Source organism: Camellia sinensis, chromosome 5, assembly GCF_055761805.1.
Source record: "Camellia sinensis isolate YWXY chromosome 5, ASM5576180v1, whole genome shotgun sequence".
Lineage (NCBI taxonomy): Eukaryota > Viridiplantae > Streptophyta > Magnoliopsida > Ericales > Theaceae > Camellia > Camellia sinensis.
The window spans coordinates 9623350-9639453 of NC_138965.1; the positions used below are offsets into that span (position 1 = coordinate 9623350).

At 32.7% G+C, this 16104-nt stretch overlaps 2 protein-coding genes across 2 annotated transcripts; both read left to right on the forward strand.

The window, feature by feature from the left end:
• The first annotated feature begins 1253 nt into the window (after positions 1-1253).
• LOC114286101 (glutathione S-transferase 3) lies at positions 1254-2621 on the forward strand. Its single transcript, XM_028229186.2, has 2 exons — positions 1254-1710; positions 2081-2621. The coding sequence occupies exons 1-2, from the start codon at positions 1396-1398 to the stop codon at positions 2423-2425; spliced, it is 660 nt and encodes a 219-aa protein (XP_028084987.1). The 5' UTR covers positions 1254-1395; the 3' UTR covers positions 2426-2621.
• An 8411-nt stretch (positions 2622-11032) lies between these two features.
• Positions 11033-15878, forward strand: LOC114286100 (acetylserotonin O-methyltransferase-like). Its single transcript, XM_082868197.1, has 2 exons — positions 11033-11894; positions 15344-15878. Exons 1-2 carry the CDS (start codon positions 11160-11162, stop codon positions 15650-15652), a joined length of 1044 nt encoding a protein of 347 aa, XP_082724323.1. The 5' UTR covers positions 11033-11159; the 3' UTR covers positions 15653-15878.
• The last annotated feature ends 226 nt before the right edge of the window (positions 15879-16104 follow it).

Consider the following 16104-nt stretch of genomic DNA (forward strand, 5'->3'; position numbering starts at 1 on the left):
ATATTCCTCTCCACTTGTTCCAAATCACTCACAATCATTAAAACATACGAAAATCTCAAAATTTGAGAATCTTAACACATATCTAATGGTTGTGAGTGATTTGGGACAGAAAGACAAGAATATTTACCGACAAGGGACCCTTGGGCCTTAAGCAATATATATGTGCATTAGTAACTGTTTGCAACAACTGTTGGGATGGAATTAGGGGACACAAGGCAATTATATATAAGCCAAGATTGTAAGCAGAACATATGCTACTCAAGAATATGAAAATGTATTAAATTTTAAAAAATTAATAAATACACAAAAGAATATGAAAATGTATTGAATTTTTATATTTTTTTAATAATATTTTTGATATTTAGTGAATTTTTAAATTTTTTATTTTATTTTATTTATAAATATTATACTTTTTAAGTATATTGATATTAGGAATATCAAAATTTTTTAAAAATTACTTAAAATATTAAAAAAAATCAATAAAAAAAATAATAATAATTTTTTGAGAAGTGAGTTATGAAAGACCAAACCTTAAAATTTTAATCATTTTATTATTTTTTTTAATTTTTTTTTTAAGTGGTGGCATGTAAATAGAATTATCCCTAGGTAGGTAGGAATACTCTCTCTATGAGACATGTTATTATTTTGAATAGCGCTATACAAACAAACTTTCCAAACAATCTTTCTTTACAAATTGACGTGTCACCTACCTAGAATATTAATAAGTCGGGTCTCATTTTACATTCTAAAGTTGTATCATTCCATACCACATCAATTTGTAAATTTTTTTTTATTTGTATAGCGTTTTCCTATTATTTTATATGCTGATGCTTTAACAATGCTAGGTAGTCCGAAAAAATATAGCTCGAATGGCTCGAAACACTCAAAACATCATCATTTTGGGTGTAGACGTCGTTTGATACATTCGAGTCATTTGAGTCACACAAATTCGGTCTACCAAACATTTTCCTTAAAGATACTCAATCATGATGCACACAATGACCATTAATCCTTCCTTCCCAAAATAATAGAAATTTACGGAAGATTATTCACTATTTCTGAAATATGGACACATGATATCTCATAAGGTTTTAAAATGTAGAGAGGGATAGGGACTCACAATTTATGTTGGAAATAAGAGAATAACATGAGGCTAAATAATTAATGATTGATTTAGAGTATGATCACGTGATGTTCTAGAATTATTGAATAATTTCCCCAAGCAAAATTGTCCGACCATCTTTGAATTGCCCATCAAAAGTTTTTTCTATAAAAACCTCTCCAACCTCCTCTCTTTGGTACACAAGCAAACACCCGAAACATAATTCTCTAGGCATCTTCATTCATTCTCTGTTCTTCAATCTTTGATCTTCTCTGATTTGTGAGACATCATCAATGGCCGACAAAGTGATTCTCTTGGGCACCTGGTTTAGCCCCTCTGTGATGAGGGTGAAAATTGCCTTGGCTGAGAAAGAGATAGAATATGAATCCAGGGAAGAGGACCTGAGCAACAAGAGCCTACTACTCCTGAAGATGAACCCTGTTAACAAGCAAATCCCAGTGTTGATCCATAATGGTAAACCGATGTGCGAGTCGCTCATCATTATTCAGTACATGGATGAAGTCTGGAACCACAAATCTCCATTGTTGCCTTCTGATCCTTACCAGAGAGCTCATGCCAGGTTCTGGGGTGATTATATTGACAAGAAGGTGAGTGCTAAACTCTTCCATATATCCATCTGTAAAAATAAAAAAAAATAAAAAATAAAATAATACATTACCACATCCTTCCTGTGGAATTTTTGTATGAATTTTATGTCTTATTAGAGTTCTCCTTAATGCATATTAGTAAATATGGTACGAGATTTTCTGTCACCACAGAATTCTTGTCCTCTGTTCTAATGCGTTCTTGTGTTTTAAGATTCCTATTATCTTGTACAATTGAGATTGCACTAGGAAGGGACAGAGGACAAAGGAACTAATAGATATTGGATTATACATTCTTGTGTATTTTGGAACAGAGTGATCTCTCGGAGACATGTGTCTTCTTATCAACATTTACATATGGCATATTCTACAGGTACATAGGCTTGGAAAGCTGCTATGTACATACACTGGTGAAGCCCTAGAAGTCGCAAAGAATGATCTCTTAGGCTGCTTTAAGCTCTTGGAACGAGAGCTTGGAGACAAGCCTTATTATGGGGGTGAGACCTTTGGCTTTGTGGATGTGGCACTGATCCCATTCCACACATTTTTCTATTCGTTTGAGCAGTTTGGCAACTTCAGCATGGTGACAGAGTGCCCTAAACTTGTTGCTTGGGCTCATAGGTGCATGGGAAAGGAGTGTGTGTCAAACACTCTTGTTGACCAACACAAGGTCTATGACTTCATGTTGGAGCGCAAAAAGAAGCTCGAGGCTCAGTAAATCTCTAGAAGACTATTTGATCGGACTGTTGTGGCATACTCTTCCACAGTTCCTTTTTTTTCTCTTTGGGGATCCTCTTTTTTATTTTTCTCTTTTTTTCTTTTTACCTTTCAATCTCTAGATGTTGTGTTTGCTCAAGGGGGGCGTTCTCTTCATGTTATACTCAATAAAGAAGAGATTTTTTTTTTGTTTTTAATTGAGAAAAGCGTGATTTGATTGATAGTAATGATCTGATTCACACTACTTTCATTTGATTTAGCATACTAGAAGATCTTGTGCTTCCAGTTTTTGATGAGGTTGAACAAGATCAAATTGCTAAGTAACCCAGAGATACCTTTGCATTGCTCTCATAGGATGGGTAATTCTTTAATTTCTACTGTGCGATGCTTTGAACAAGCAATTACCCATGTTCTTATAGTCAGTTAAAATGGTTGGTTAATGAATCTCCCACTGCAAAGCAGTGTTTCCTCCCTCAGCTAAATACTATGATTTAGCATAACACAAGATTGTAAGCAGAACATGCGATACACACGAATATGTAAATATACTGAATTTTTGTACATTAACAAAAAAATATTCTAAAAAATAAAAAAATTCAAAATTAAAAACATTTTATATATTAAATATATCGATTATACATTAAAAGTCTAATAATCATCCATTACTTGATAATCATACAAAAATATTTATTGACAACAAAAAAATCATCTATTACATGATAACCATCCAAAAACATCAACAAAAATAACCACCCTTTATATGATCATCATCTAAACACATACAAAAAATTAATTTGATAAAAAAATAAAAATGTATAAGATTTATTATTTTTATATAATTTTATCTTTCGTGAGTAGAAATATTTTTTAAAAATTCAAAAAAAAACCTTTCAACATTTATTTTTGTTAAACTAGTTTATATTTTATCTAATTGACGACTTTGTCCTTCAAATGAAACATTTTCCATTAGCAGAGTAAACAGTATCTTCAATTGTCTTTGTTCGGAACAAGATTCAAAATTTATGATCAAATGTATCACAATTGAAAGGTCAGGGAACAAAGTGACATAAGCTCTAAACTACAGGGATTGTTAGTGTAATTCGCCTTTTAAATTGTGTTTGGATCATAAATTTAGTTATAAATTTTAAAAAGAAAAACAAAAACAAAAAGTGAGAACAATATTAATAAAATGTAAGTTAAATTTTTTTTTTCTTACTTATAAATTCATATTCAAATCCATAATCCTAATTGACTTTCAAGGACAACCATAGGTTGCCTGGGAATTTCCAAATAAATCACATTTAAAATTTTTATTTTTTTTTTGTCTTTAGCGACTTTTTTTATAAAAATAATGTCAATTTTTTAATTTTTTTTTAGCCTGTCTTGTATAAACAAACATAAAAAGAAAAATAAAAATAAAGATAAAGAATATAAATTTCAAAAAAAATCTATAAATCCAAAATAAGTAAAAAAAATTCTAATATTTATTTATTTATTTTTTAATATTTTCTGGACTTTTTTTTTTCAAATTCTTAATTATTTTTTTAAAATTTTCTGATTTGTTTAATCGAACAAAATAGAAAATTCAATTTTTTTTTTAAATTAAAAAAGAAATTCACTAAAAACAAAAATTAACCAAAAAAAAACTCATCGTTGCCGCTAGTATTGTGTGTGGGCCTCGTCACTGTAGTCAGTTACGCCACCACATCTCCACCGAAACAACTATTGCCACTTGAAGTACGGCAAGGCCAATCGGGCCATTTCCTGGTGATAGTGATGATAGTTGCTTCTTGCTGCAGCCAGTGGTGGAGCTAGTATTGTGTGTGGGCCTCGTTGCCGCTAGTATTGTGTGTGGACCTCGTCATTGTAGTCAGTTGCGCCACCACATCTCTATCGAAACAACTATTGCCGCTTGAAGTACGGCAAGGCCAATCGGGCCATTTCCTGGTGATAGTGATGATAGTTGCTTCTTGCTGCAGCCAGTGGTGGAGCTAAAAAATCAAATTAGAGGAGAACACTTATTAATTACAATATTGAAAATTTTTACAAAAATATTTCACGCAAGTTTTTACTATTAATTTTGGGAAACATTAAAAAAATAATGTTATTTGTAACTAGTGTATCATGGATAATACAAAAAAAAGAGGATATAAGTCTTAAAATAATGGGGAATTGACCAGTAAATGCTATTTTGTGGACTTGTAATCCATAAGATCTTAAATGTTTTCTTGGTGACTAGATGGTTTCTTAATTTGTTTGTTGACTGTTTTGTCACTGCTAGTATTATTGGTTGATTGGCATGGGCTTGTATAGGGAACGTGAATGGGTGTTTGTGTGTTATGTTGATCGGAAAAGCGCACTAATACCTTTTTTAATTTAGTAGGTTTGTAACACGCGCATAAATGGAACGTGGTTACGTCGTAGTGTAGTTTCGTACGTGACGTGAACACGCGAAATAAGGCATACTAAAATGGTTTCGAATTTCCATTTCAGATTTCTCACAACCCGAAATCAGAACCAAAATCATGAGTTTCCATTTCCACAATTCAAGTTCATATAATATTTTGTTTCTAAATCTGGGAATTGCAAGGCTACAAGCTAAAGGACCAATAATCAAAATCAAACTCACCAATTAAATCACAGACCATGTACTGAACTTCATCATCTTGTACTCTCCAGGCAAATCTTCATCCAAAAAAGGACCGTCCTTGTCGATTTCACTGCTTGTACCCAAAAACCCAGATTTCATCATCCTCTAAGATCTCTGATCTTGCTTCGGCGGGTCCATCAATCTTGACTTCGTCTTTGCATTCAACAACCCGACCATTCGGTGTACCGCGTTAGCAAATTCGATCTACCGGTATCCCTTTTAACATCGTTTACGTTGATTTTATTTGCTTGGCCAGTCTATCTTTTGTGACAGTCTGCCATTGCTGCTTCTAACATGAACATCGTCAAGTCAGTGTATCGCGTCGGCAAAGTCAATCTGCGGATTCCCTCCAAACATTGTTCACGTCAATTTTATTTGTTCGCCGGTTTCCCTCCAAACATTGTTCACGTCAATTTTATTTGTTCGCCGGTTTCCCTCCTAACATTGTTCATGTTGATCTAACATTTTTATTTTGTTTGCTTGGTTAGTTCATCTTCTGTGACATTGTTCACATTGATCTGCCAGATTCATTGTCCCCAACTCTGTCCAGTCCATCTTCTGTGACATTATTCAGTTGATCTGCTGGATTCACAGTCCCAAACTTTGTCCAGTCCACTACCACTACGCTAAGCCCAATTCACAGGAAACACCTCCAACCGACCAACCAAACTAGTGTTCTTCACGCCACAACACTCAACGCGAAGTATAACCACACCACCTCTGATATAGATGGACTGTTGCACTGTTGGCGTCAAACACAGGTATTAATGTTTCTCCGTTCTCGTTCCACTGTCGGTGTGATAACAGCGACATTGATTTGTGCACTGGTGTGAATGTGTGGGAATGATGAGGAATGACTCTGTAATACAAAATTCTGGACATACCTGTGTTCAACGGTGGTATCGACGTTAACTACTGCTATAATATTCCCAACATTCATCTAAAGCCAAACACACTCCTATGTTAAACTCCATTTATGATATCTAAACCCAACTCCAAACTTGATAGTAGGTGTGACCAAACACCCTATTTCAACAAAAAAAAAAAAAAAAGAAGTGCATATTTTTTTTTGTTTACTTTGTTGTCTTCGTTCTTCATTCTCTAACTTCTCTCTACATTCTCTCTCATTTTCCTTTACTTTCTTGGTGGCCAAACACCACACCTCTGCTCCACCCTTACACCACCACTTTAACCCACCATCTCCACCACCGCCGGCCACCTTATCTCTCCAGAAAAAGGGTCCGGTCGGCCACTCCTTCACTACATCCAAAAATAGTACAATAGAAGTACCAACTCTAGATTTTTCTTGATTTTTTGAAGAATCAAAGCTTGGGGTTTATTTTCTTGATGGATTAGAGGCTTTTAATTGGTAAGAATCTTTCTCTAAAAAGTTTAGTTTAAGGTTTTATATATTTTGAGTTAGAGATGATGAAATTTTTTTCTATTTTAGATCTATTATGATTTGGGGTTTGATTGTTGAGTTTTTATACTCTCAATTAGTTTTTATGAATGTTTTACATGTAGAAAAATGATCAATTTGATGGTTGTTTTGGAGATTGCGATTTGGGTTAATCTAGAGTTTGTATGTGATGTAAAAAAATTGGGAATTTTGGTGTTAGGAAATTTATATGTTGAAATTGATTTGATAAATGGTGGATTTGTTATCTCTATGCTCTATGAAGGAATTTTATAATTGATTGAAGTGGTTTTACTTAAGTTGTTGAGTTTATAAAAAATGTTGATTTTTGACTTTTGTAGTTTATTGATGGTGGTATTGTGCATATAAATTGATTGGATATTTAAAAAGTTAATAACTTAAAAATGTACAAAGGATGGGTGTTGTGGAGATTGGATAAGTTATTTGTTTAGGTGACTTGAAGTTAGGAGGAGTTCTTTAACTTGTCATTCCATAGCATGACTTATTTAGGATCATTTTTGTAAGTGTTGTATTTTTCATTGAAAGCTTTTCCCTAATTTTAGATCCTATTTACTAATTGTTAGGATTGGAGGAAGGCGTCTCTGCACCTCATGGGAATTAATTTGTAGAGTTTCAATCTACGCTTTTGCTACTTTGGAGGTGAGTATACTTACCATGGAAATTACCTTACTTCTATCTTTATTACAAAGTTTGAAAATAATTTTGAATTAAAGGAAGTGAATGATACACTTCATCATGATATATGTATAAAAAGAAAGTCTATAAATCTATTGAGGCCAAGGGTTGAGTTTAAATAAATATATGATTTCATTTGTATAATGAAGCACTAATTTTTTTTATGAGAATTTATTTAAGTTGAGTCCTTCAAATTTTATGATGATGATGATTGAATGACAATGAAACGTTATACGAGGGTATTTATTTTATTGATCATATAACTGAATATAGCCTTTGGGGCTACAAGGGCCAAAATGCTTTGGGATCCTGGGGACCGAAATGTTTTAAGGACCATAAGGGTCGTTATATATATAAGGGGTCCTGAGGACCGAAATATTGAAATGAGAATTGAAGTGCTACGTTGACATGAGTTATGTTCTTGTGGTTATATTTTGGGTAACGGTACCGTCACCACCTAAGTCACGAGGTAACGCGACCCTAAGGCTATGTAGTGGTTCGTATGATGGACATAAAATCTTAATGTATTGAAAAGTTGTAATTTTGTTTACTTTCATTATTCAAATGTATTTTTGTTTCTGCCTTATGAGATTCCTTGGAAAAATCTTGATAACAGTTTATGAAAATTTTATATTTATTTTCATTTATTTATTTTATTTTGTATAAATTTCAGTCCAATTAAGCTCTTATGTTTTTTATCTTTATTTTGAACCCAATTGGAAGGACCAAGTTTTATAACTCCATGGTATTGTTGGTATACTCATTGGGCTTTAGCTCATCCTTTTTAATTTTTTTTTTTCCAGATTCATAGACTTTTATGTGACTCGTCTCAACTTGAAAGATTAGAATTTTTTTTGAAGGATCAAATGTGGGCATCTTGTAGTTGAGGTTTTGCTTAAGGTCATTCTAGGATGTAGTTTTATTTTATTTTTATGAAGGGGGTTGATTGTAAATATTTGCTTTATGAAGTTGGATGTATTGATGGATTCGTGAATAGTATGTTTTATTTTTGAGGAAGTGATGCTTGGGGATTATCTTGTAGCATGATGATATTTTTTTGTCTTTGAATGGATCATCTCATATATATTGGACAATTGAAAGGTTTTATGCACTTTTGGTGATGTGATGGTGTGATATAAGAATTATACAGGAATTGTTGTGTTCAGGTGTTGTAGCGTTTGAAGTGCACCCTCTTGGTGGGGTTTTGCCTTGCCAAGATTGGGCCGTTACAACTGCACTCCCCCCCCCCCAAAAAAAAATGAAAACTTTAGAAATATACCCCTCCCAATTCACTTGTTATGGCACATTCCAAAACCATAGAACTTTCTGCAAATAAACTAAAGAGGGCATAACCGTCCCACCAATACGAAGCTACATTTGAAACGGGACTTCTTGGTTACAATTTACCATTACAAAAGACTTGCCAATCAAACATTTGGACCGTGTGGCCAACTGCTGCAACATTTTTCAAATTAGGACTTTTCAATAATTTCTCTTAAAATAAATTATATAATGATAAATTTTTTTTATACAAAATTTGATTAAAAATTTAATATAATAGTAATACCACGTCATCATTGATATGTGATATCACCAATTAATAGTATATAAACACATAGAGAGTGAACCTCATATATCAAATATAACTAACAATTCAATAAATTTCATATCTTTATAGTAAGATTATTTATACTTGCATGTCAATAATAATGATATTACCGTTACATTCAAATTTTTTTTTATAAATAACATGGTTTATAATATTCTCTTTATTCAATTAAAACAATCATTATTGTTCTTATAATTTTTAAAATCTTATTGATATTTTACTCTAATAATATTTTTGTAATTTTTTTTATTTAAAATATTTTCTTTATATTTATAAAATTTTTTTTAAAAAAATCCCAAAATCCAAAAGACACGTGACCCTGGCCTTCACTACCTCCGTCAGTAGCTGCAGCTGCAGGCATGGCTTCCCTGAGATCTATTTCTATTCGTCGACTAGACGGCAAACCATCCTCGTGCTCCTCTTTCTATATTAACAAAAATTTTAATAATATATTGCATACAGATTGTGCCATTTTTTCATAACCCTAATCAATATAATGAAGATAGAGACTGTTATATTGGTTTATTTTGACAATTGAATTAAAAGTTAACTTTTTTACTTTTTAATTTTTTTTAAAATACATTATTTATCTATTTTTTTATATATTTTCTTTAAAAAAAATTAACTTTTAATTTACTTTTGTATAACCTCAATCAAAAATTCATTTTTCTTCTTCAATAGGTAGGTTGTGTCGACGGTGTTATAATTGATTTTCTTGTTGGACACGTGTTAGCATCACAGCAATGCGACTGACAATTGGAATAGGCATCGGGGACAGATGATCTGAACCCCAAATATTCCAAGTTTGAATTAAACCATTTCTAACGGTTCATCAAACTTGGTATCAAATTCAAAATTTGATGAAAAAGTTACTTTTTTGAGCTCCAATGGTTTCACCAAATCGATATCAAATCCAGAATTCAGCAAATCTTTTACCAAAATGAGAACAGGCGAATCATTTTACCAAATCACTGTTCCTAACCGTTGGGAGAGACCAACCGGTCAACCAGCCGGTTGCCCGGCCGGTTGACCAACCGGTCGACCGCCTAAAGGTTCAAACGGTTCGAAGAAAAGGTTCAAACAGTAAAAAAAAAAAAAAATAATAATTTTTTTTTGCCTAACCGGTCGACCAGCCGGTCGACCACTAAAAGGTTCAAAAAGTTCAGAAAAAAAAAATCAAAAAAAAAAAAAAAATTTTTTTTTTTTTTCGCTTAACAGGTCGACCAACGGGTTGTCCCCGGCACAAATTTGATGAAAGTGCACCGTTGGAGCGAGTGGTATCAAATTTGGTAAAATGGGTCATTTTTGACTCAAATTTGATGAAAAATCTGATTTACCGATGGAGATGCTCTTATGAATTCCACTAATAATGAAAAGGATGGAAGATATTAGTTTAAAAACACAACAGCCTCCACTTAGCAGGGTGGGTCCGATTAAAATAGTTAATAAATCAAAATATTTAATTATATTACTTTTTTTTGATAAAAAAAAAGTTATTTTTTTAATTTTTGTACACATTTTTTCATAAAAAATTAATTAAAATAGTCTATTCTCAAACACCCTCTTAATTTGGAACAAAAGTCTTGAAGTTTAAAATGTCGAAAACATATATATTGTCCCTCATTTCATTATTATTATTTTTTGACTAAAACAATCAACAAATATTGTTAAACTTAAACTACTAGTTTTCATCTTTTTTTTTTTTTTTTTTTTTTCCTTCTATTTCGTCTCTTTTACTAAACTTACAATTTCTAGGATTAATTTGATATGTGAGAATTATAAATTGAATAGTTTATGACTTTTGCTTTCAAATTCTACTTCCAATCTTCTGTGCTTGTGCCCTCAATCCTATTCTGTATTTTTCATTTTCCTAATAAATGAATGGTTGCTCTGCTCTTAAAGGGCTCAGTAGCATGAATGGGTTGGTCTGTGCCAATTTGATGACCAGAGTATAATTTCATTAATATAACTGTTTGCAACACTGTTGCCATGTAATTAAGGGAAACAAGAGTCAATCAAGCCAAGATTATCATCAAAACAAGTGAGCATTGTTTAAGCGTTCTCAATAACTTCTAAGTTCTAACTAACATGATACATGTTTACAAAGTGTCATATTCAAACTGTCAGTTTCCATGAATTATTATGCAACAAAATCTACAAAGCTTTTCTGGGTAATTGAAATGTAACACTCAAATAGGGACTCAAACAATTTTTTAAGTCCAACTAAAAATGTCCACATTTTTCTCAATGCTTTGCTTTCTCTCCTATATAAATTCAATCTTCGCCATTGCTAATATGCGCTTCACCTCTACTGTGTTTTTTTGCATCAGAGAGACAACAAGGAGAGAGAGAGAGAGAGAGATATGGCAGAAGAAGATCAAGCCCGAGTGGATATATGGAAGTATGTGTTCGGTTATGTTGACATGGCAGTGGTAAAATGTGCCATTGAGCTTGGCATACCCGATGCCCTAGAACGCCACGAAGCCCCCATGACACTCTCCGAGCTATCCTCTACCCTTGAATGCTCTCCACCTGCCCTATACCGCATCATGAGGTTCTTAGTCCACCGTCAAGTATTTAAAGAAGACCGCACAAGCCAAGGCTCAATACGATATGTTCAAACACCACTTTCGCGCCTCCTCATGAAAAATGGCGAAAAAAGCATGGCTCCGCTCGTGTTGCTAGAGAGCCATCCAGTGATGCTGGCAACATGGCATACTCTACGTGCAAGTGTGCTGGCCAACAAAAATAGTTCAGCATTTGAGACTGCTCACGGTGAGGACGTATGGAGCTTTGCAGCCACGAACCCTGGCTATAGCAAGCTCATCAATGATGCCATGGCTTGCGATGCTAGGGTGTCGGTGCAAGCAGTGATTGATGGTTGTCCAAATTTGCTCGATGGGTTGGATTCGTTGGTGGACGTTGGCGGAGGGAATGGGACTACTATCCGCTTGTTCGTTAAGGCTTGTCCTTGGATTCGCGGCATAAATTTCGATCTCCCTCATGTGGTATCTGAAGCACCTGACTTTGTTGGTGTTGAGAATGTTGGGGGGGACATGTTTTCAAGTGTTCCCAAGGCTGATGCTGTATTCCTCAAGGTAAGCATATTCAAGCTTCAGAAAAATCACCCTATCTGAGGTCAAATTTTAGTACTACCCACTTAAATAATGGATAACCTTTTATTTTTTGTTATTATTATAAATTATTGAGCTTTCAAAGAACTTCATTACATAGAAGTTAGGTTGTATTTTTGTTTTGGATAATGTTTGGTGGCCACAAATTCTGTGGCTCAAATGACCCTAAAATGTCAAAACGACAGAGTTGTTTTGTACCTAAAACGACGTCGTTTTGACATTTTCGGGCCATTTGAGCCACAGAATTTGTGGCCACCAATCATTGCTCTTTTGTTTTATTTATGGAAAATGTCTCGTAACTCAAATTTTGTGGCTCAAAAGTGGCTCAAATGGCCAAAACGACGTCGTTTTGGCCATTTTTATGTTGTTCTGTACTCAAAAGTGGCTCAAAACGACGTCGTTTTAGCCATTTGAGCCACAAATTTTGAGTTATGTAGCATTGTCGTTTATTTATTTATCAATCATGCTACGCTCGATTTTTTTGTGGCTCGAGAATGGCCCGATTTCCTCTCTCTCTCCTTTCTCTCATTCCTGTGTTTCTTCTCTTCTTCTCCCTTGGTTCATCTTTGTCTCTCCCTCTATTCATCTCTGTCTTTCCCAAAAATCTGTCTCTATGTTTCTATGTTCATTAATCTGTCTCTGTTCATCCCAAAAATCCCTCTGTTCATCTCTTCCATCTCTTCCAAAAATCTATCTCTGTTCATCTCTTTGTCTTTCCCAAAAATCTCTGTGTCTCTATGTTCATTAAGAATTCACAATCACCAAAACCATCAAACCCAAAAATTTGGGAAAGATGGGTTTGAAACCCAACAACCAAAATCAATCAAAAATCAAAACCTAGAAACCAAAAATCAAAATCAAACAAATCAAACCCAAAAACCAAAAACCAAAACCAAAAAACCAAAAGCCAAAACCAGACAAATCAAAACCCAAAAACCAAAAATCAAATCCAATCATACAAATCAAACCCACAGTCACAAACCAAAACAAATAAATCAAGAAATGAACAAAGTTCAAGGGAGAGAATGACTCCACCCTACCCACAGGTGCCGCCATCACCTTCTCTGCGAGCAAACCCATCTCTTCCTCCTTCTCTCTTTATTCTTCTGTCTGTTTGAGAGAGCAAAAACAAAAAAAATTTCTAAAATAACGTTGTTTTGGATAGTCGAGCCATTCAGGCCAGTAATGTTAAAAGCCACGAAACATATTATTTACTTTAGCCCTGGCTAAAAAGTTAATTTGAGTTTATTTTTTGGAAAATTTGGCTATAAACCCCCTTTACCTTTCTTAACGATAGGACAAAGAAAAAAATTATACTTTCTAAACCCCCTCATGATTATAAAATCTTGCATAAAGGACAAAATTTATTATTTAAATATTTTATCAGACTATTATACTCTCACATATACACAATCCAGATACAAAATTTATCTTCTCTCTCGTCTCTCACTTCTAACCCTAGCTTCTTCCATGGCCGGAGCTGTGTCATTCCTAAGCTCCGACGATCTCTCTCTGCATCTTCTCAACTCTCCTCCTTCAACTCTCCTTCAACTGTTCATCTTCTATCTCGTCTCTCTCTTCTAATCGTAGCTTCCTCCATGGCCAGAGCTGTGGAGAACTTGCAAATCGCGCTGATACATATATATATATATATCCATATATATGTGTGTGTTTGTGTGTTTTGAGATTTGAATTCGAATATATATGTGTTTTGAGATTGAATTCGAATATATATATATATATATCTACATATTCCGATCTGTAATATATATACATATATATCTATATATATGTGCGTGTTTGTGTGTTTTGAGATTTGAATTCGAATATATAGATTTTTGAAAGCTCAAAGTTTTAAAAATCTGAAAAATCTGTAAAATTTGAAAAATCTGAAGAACTGGGGTATGAAAAATTGAGATTTCTTTAAAATTTTCAGATTATAGGCCTGATTCAAAGATTATAGGCATGATTCAATGTTTTTCAAAGTAAACATCGATTGATTCAAGGATTATAGGCCTGATTCAAAGCTCAAAACTCAAAGCTCCATCAATTTTTCAGAGTAAACATCAAATTTCATTTGATAGAACCAGAGTAAAATTTTACTCTGGTTCTATTGCTCTGTTTTTTTCATTTGACAGAATCAGAGTAAAATTTTACTTTTATACAGAGTAAAATTTTACTTTTAGCTTCAGAGTCTTACAGTTCACTTATTTTTCAGAGTAAAATTTTACTTTTATACAGAGTAAAATTTTACTTTTAGTTTCAGAGTGTAAAATTTTACTCTCACTCATAGTAAAATTTTACTTTTATACAGAGTAAAATTTTACTTTCATACAGAGTAAAATTTGACTCTGAAATACATAGTGAAAATGTCTTAATAGGAGAGCTGATAGATATGAGGGTAATATAGTAAAAGAAACAAATTTTAAAATATCAGGGGGTTTTGAAAGTATTTATATAATTCTTGTCATTTTGAAAGAGAAATTAGATAGTGAGGGAGGTATGACCAAATCCTCCTTATTTTTTTAGTTTATTTTTTTATGCAAAAAAAAAAAGAAATCATTATAATTTGAATGTAATATTTTATCTTATTTTATTTTTCTGTAACTAATTTAACAAAAAAATTAACCCAACCCACATCCCAAACGACACCATAACTTTTAAGAAAAAAAAGAAGTAACAGGGAAGGGTAAATTGCCAATCACCTGGGCCATCAACGATGCCCATAATAGGTAATCATTAGTTAGTTAATTATCGATTTTCACATCAATTTTAATACTGAATAGAGTACTATTTCAATTTTAATGTATTGATATTTTATTTTTTTATATCTATAACATATTATCATATTATCATATTATCAAAATTAATGATTAAATCAATACAAGACAAACAATAAAACACGAAGTAGGAGATCCCAACGCCAACTTTGAGGTTGGTCTTTCTTTCATATGTAAGCCATTTCAAACTTCAAATAAGTTCTCAAATAAAGGTTTATAACATTTGTTTAAAGAAAGGTCTTTTCTTTAAAAGTAGAACTACAAAGAAGACATTGAAATTACAAAAGACACTAAAACATTGGTATTATGACCCATGGATGTCAATTGCTTTTTTAAGAGAAACATCAGTGACATTGGTAATACAATTAACATGATAGTAACATTTTATAATTAAATAGCATTTCAATAGGCACTTTGTTTTAAATCAACCATTCTATATGCAAATTTTGTACACTTTTTTCTCTTTGTATAACATCTTCCAATGCTTGTTTGTCTAATTTACATATAAAATTTTCAAAGTACACATAATTGGATCAAAAATTGAACACAAATGTGAGAGTGTTGTATTTGAGTTCTAATCCAATTTTGTGCATGTAGAAGAACTAATCCATATATGCATGTTTCAAATTGTAGTGGATTCTGCATGATTGGGGAGATGACGAGTGCATTCACATTCTAAGAAAATGTAGAGAGGCTATTCCAAAAGACAAAGGGAAGGTGATTATTTTTGAAGCTGTGATTAAAGAAGGAGAAGAAGAAAAGGAGAGAGACAAGCTTGAATATGCGAGGTTGATGATGGACATGGGTATGATGGCTCATACAAACAAAGGGAAAGAGAGGACTTCAAAGGAATGGGCCTACATTCTGAGTGAGGCTGGATTCACTCAATACACCATCAAGCCCACCAAAGTTATTCAATACATTATTGAAGCTTATCCTTAATTTATATATCGACATAGCCTATTGAAACTGCTTATAGTTTATTTTATTTTATTTTAGAATTTTGTGTTTGAATATTTGAAATAATTTTGCTTATAGATTTTGAAGTAAAAATAACATAAATAAGTTAAAACTATATGAAAGCTAAGATAGGGCTTTTGGTTCCTGTTTTCTTATTATTAAATTTCAATTTAAGAAAAGTTGCACCTTTTATAGTGTTTGATATATATATATATATATATATGAAAGTCTCAATGCTTCAATTATATTCTTATTATATGAGACGTACGGTGTCACCTTTTCTATTTTTTTTTTTAAATACCTTCTAATAATTGTCACATTTAATAATTGTTAAACACTTTTTTTATTCATCAAGCTGTCTAAAAATTATTATAGGATTTTCTTATTTGTTAAACTATTTAAAAATTTAAATGTATAATTAAAAACGTATCGCG

Bases quoted from the DNA above. Each gene is read 5' to 3' on its own strand.
- LOC114286101 (XM_028229186.2), top strand. From the start codon at position 1,396: ATGGCCGACAAAGTGATTCTCTTGGGCACCTGGTTTAGCCCCTCTGTG. The intron at 1,711-2,080 runs GTGAGTGCTAAA...CATATTCTACAG, and splicing joins GTGATTATATTGACAAGAAG to GTACATAGGCTTGGAAAGCT.
- LOC114286100 (XM_082868197.1), top strand. From the start codon at position 11,160: ATGGCAGAAGAAGATCAAGCCCGAGTGGATATATGGAAGTATGTGTTC. The intron at 11,895-15,343 runs GTAAGCATATTC...TTCAAATTGTAG, and splicing joins CTGATGCTGTATTCCTCAAG to TGGATTCTGCATGATTGGGG.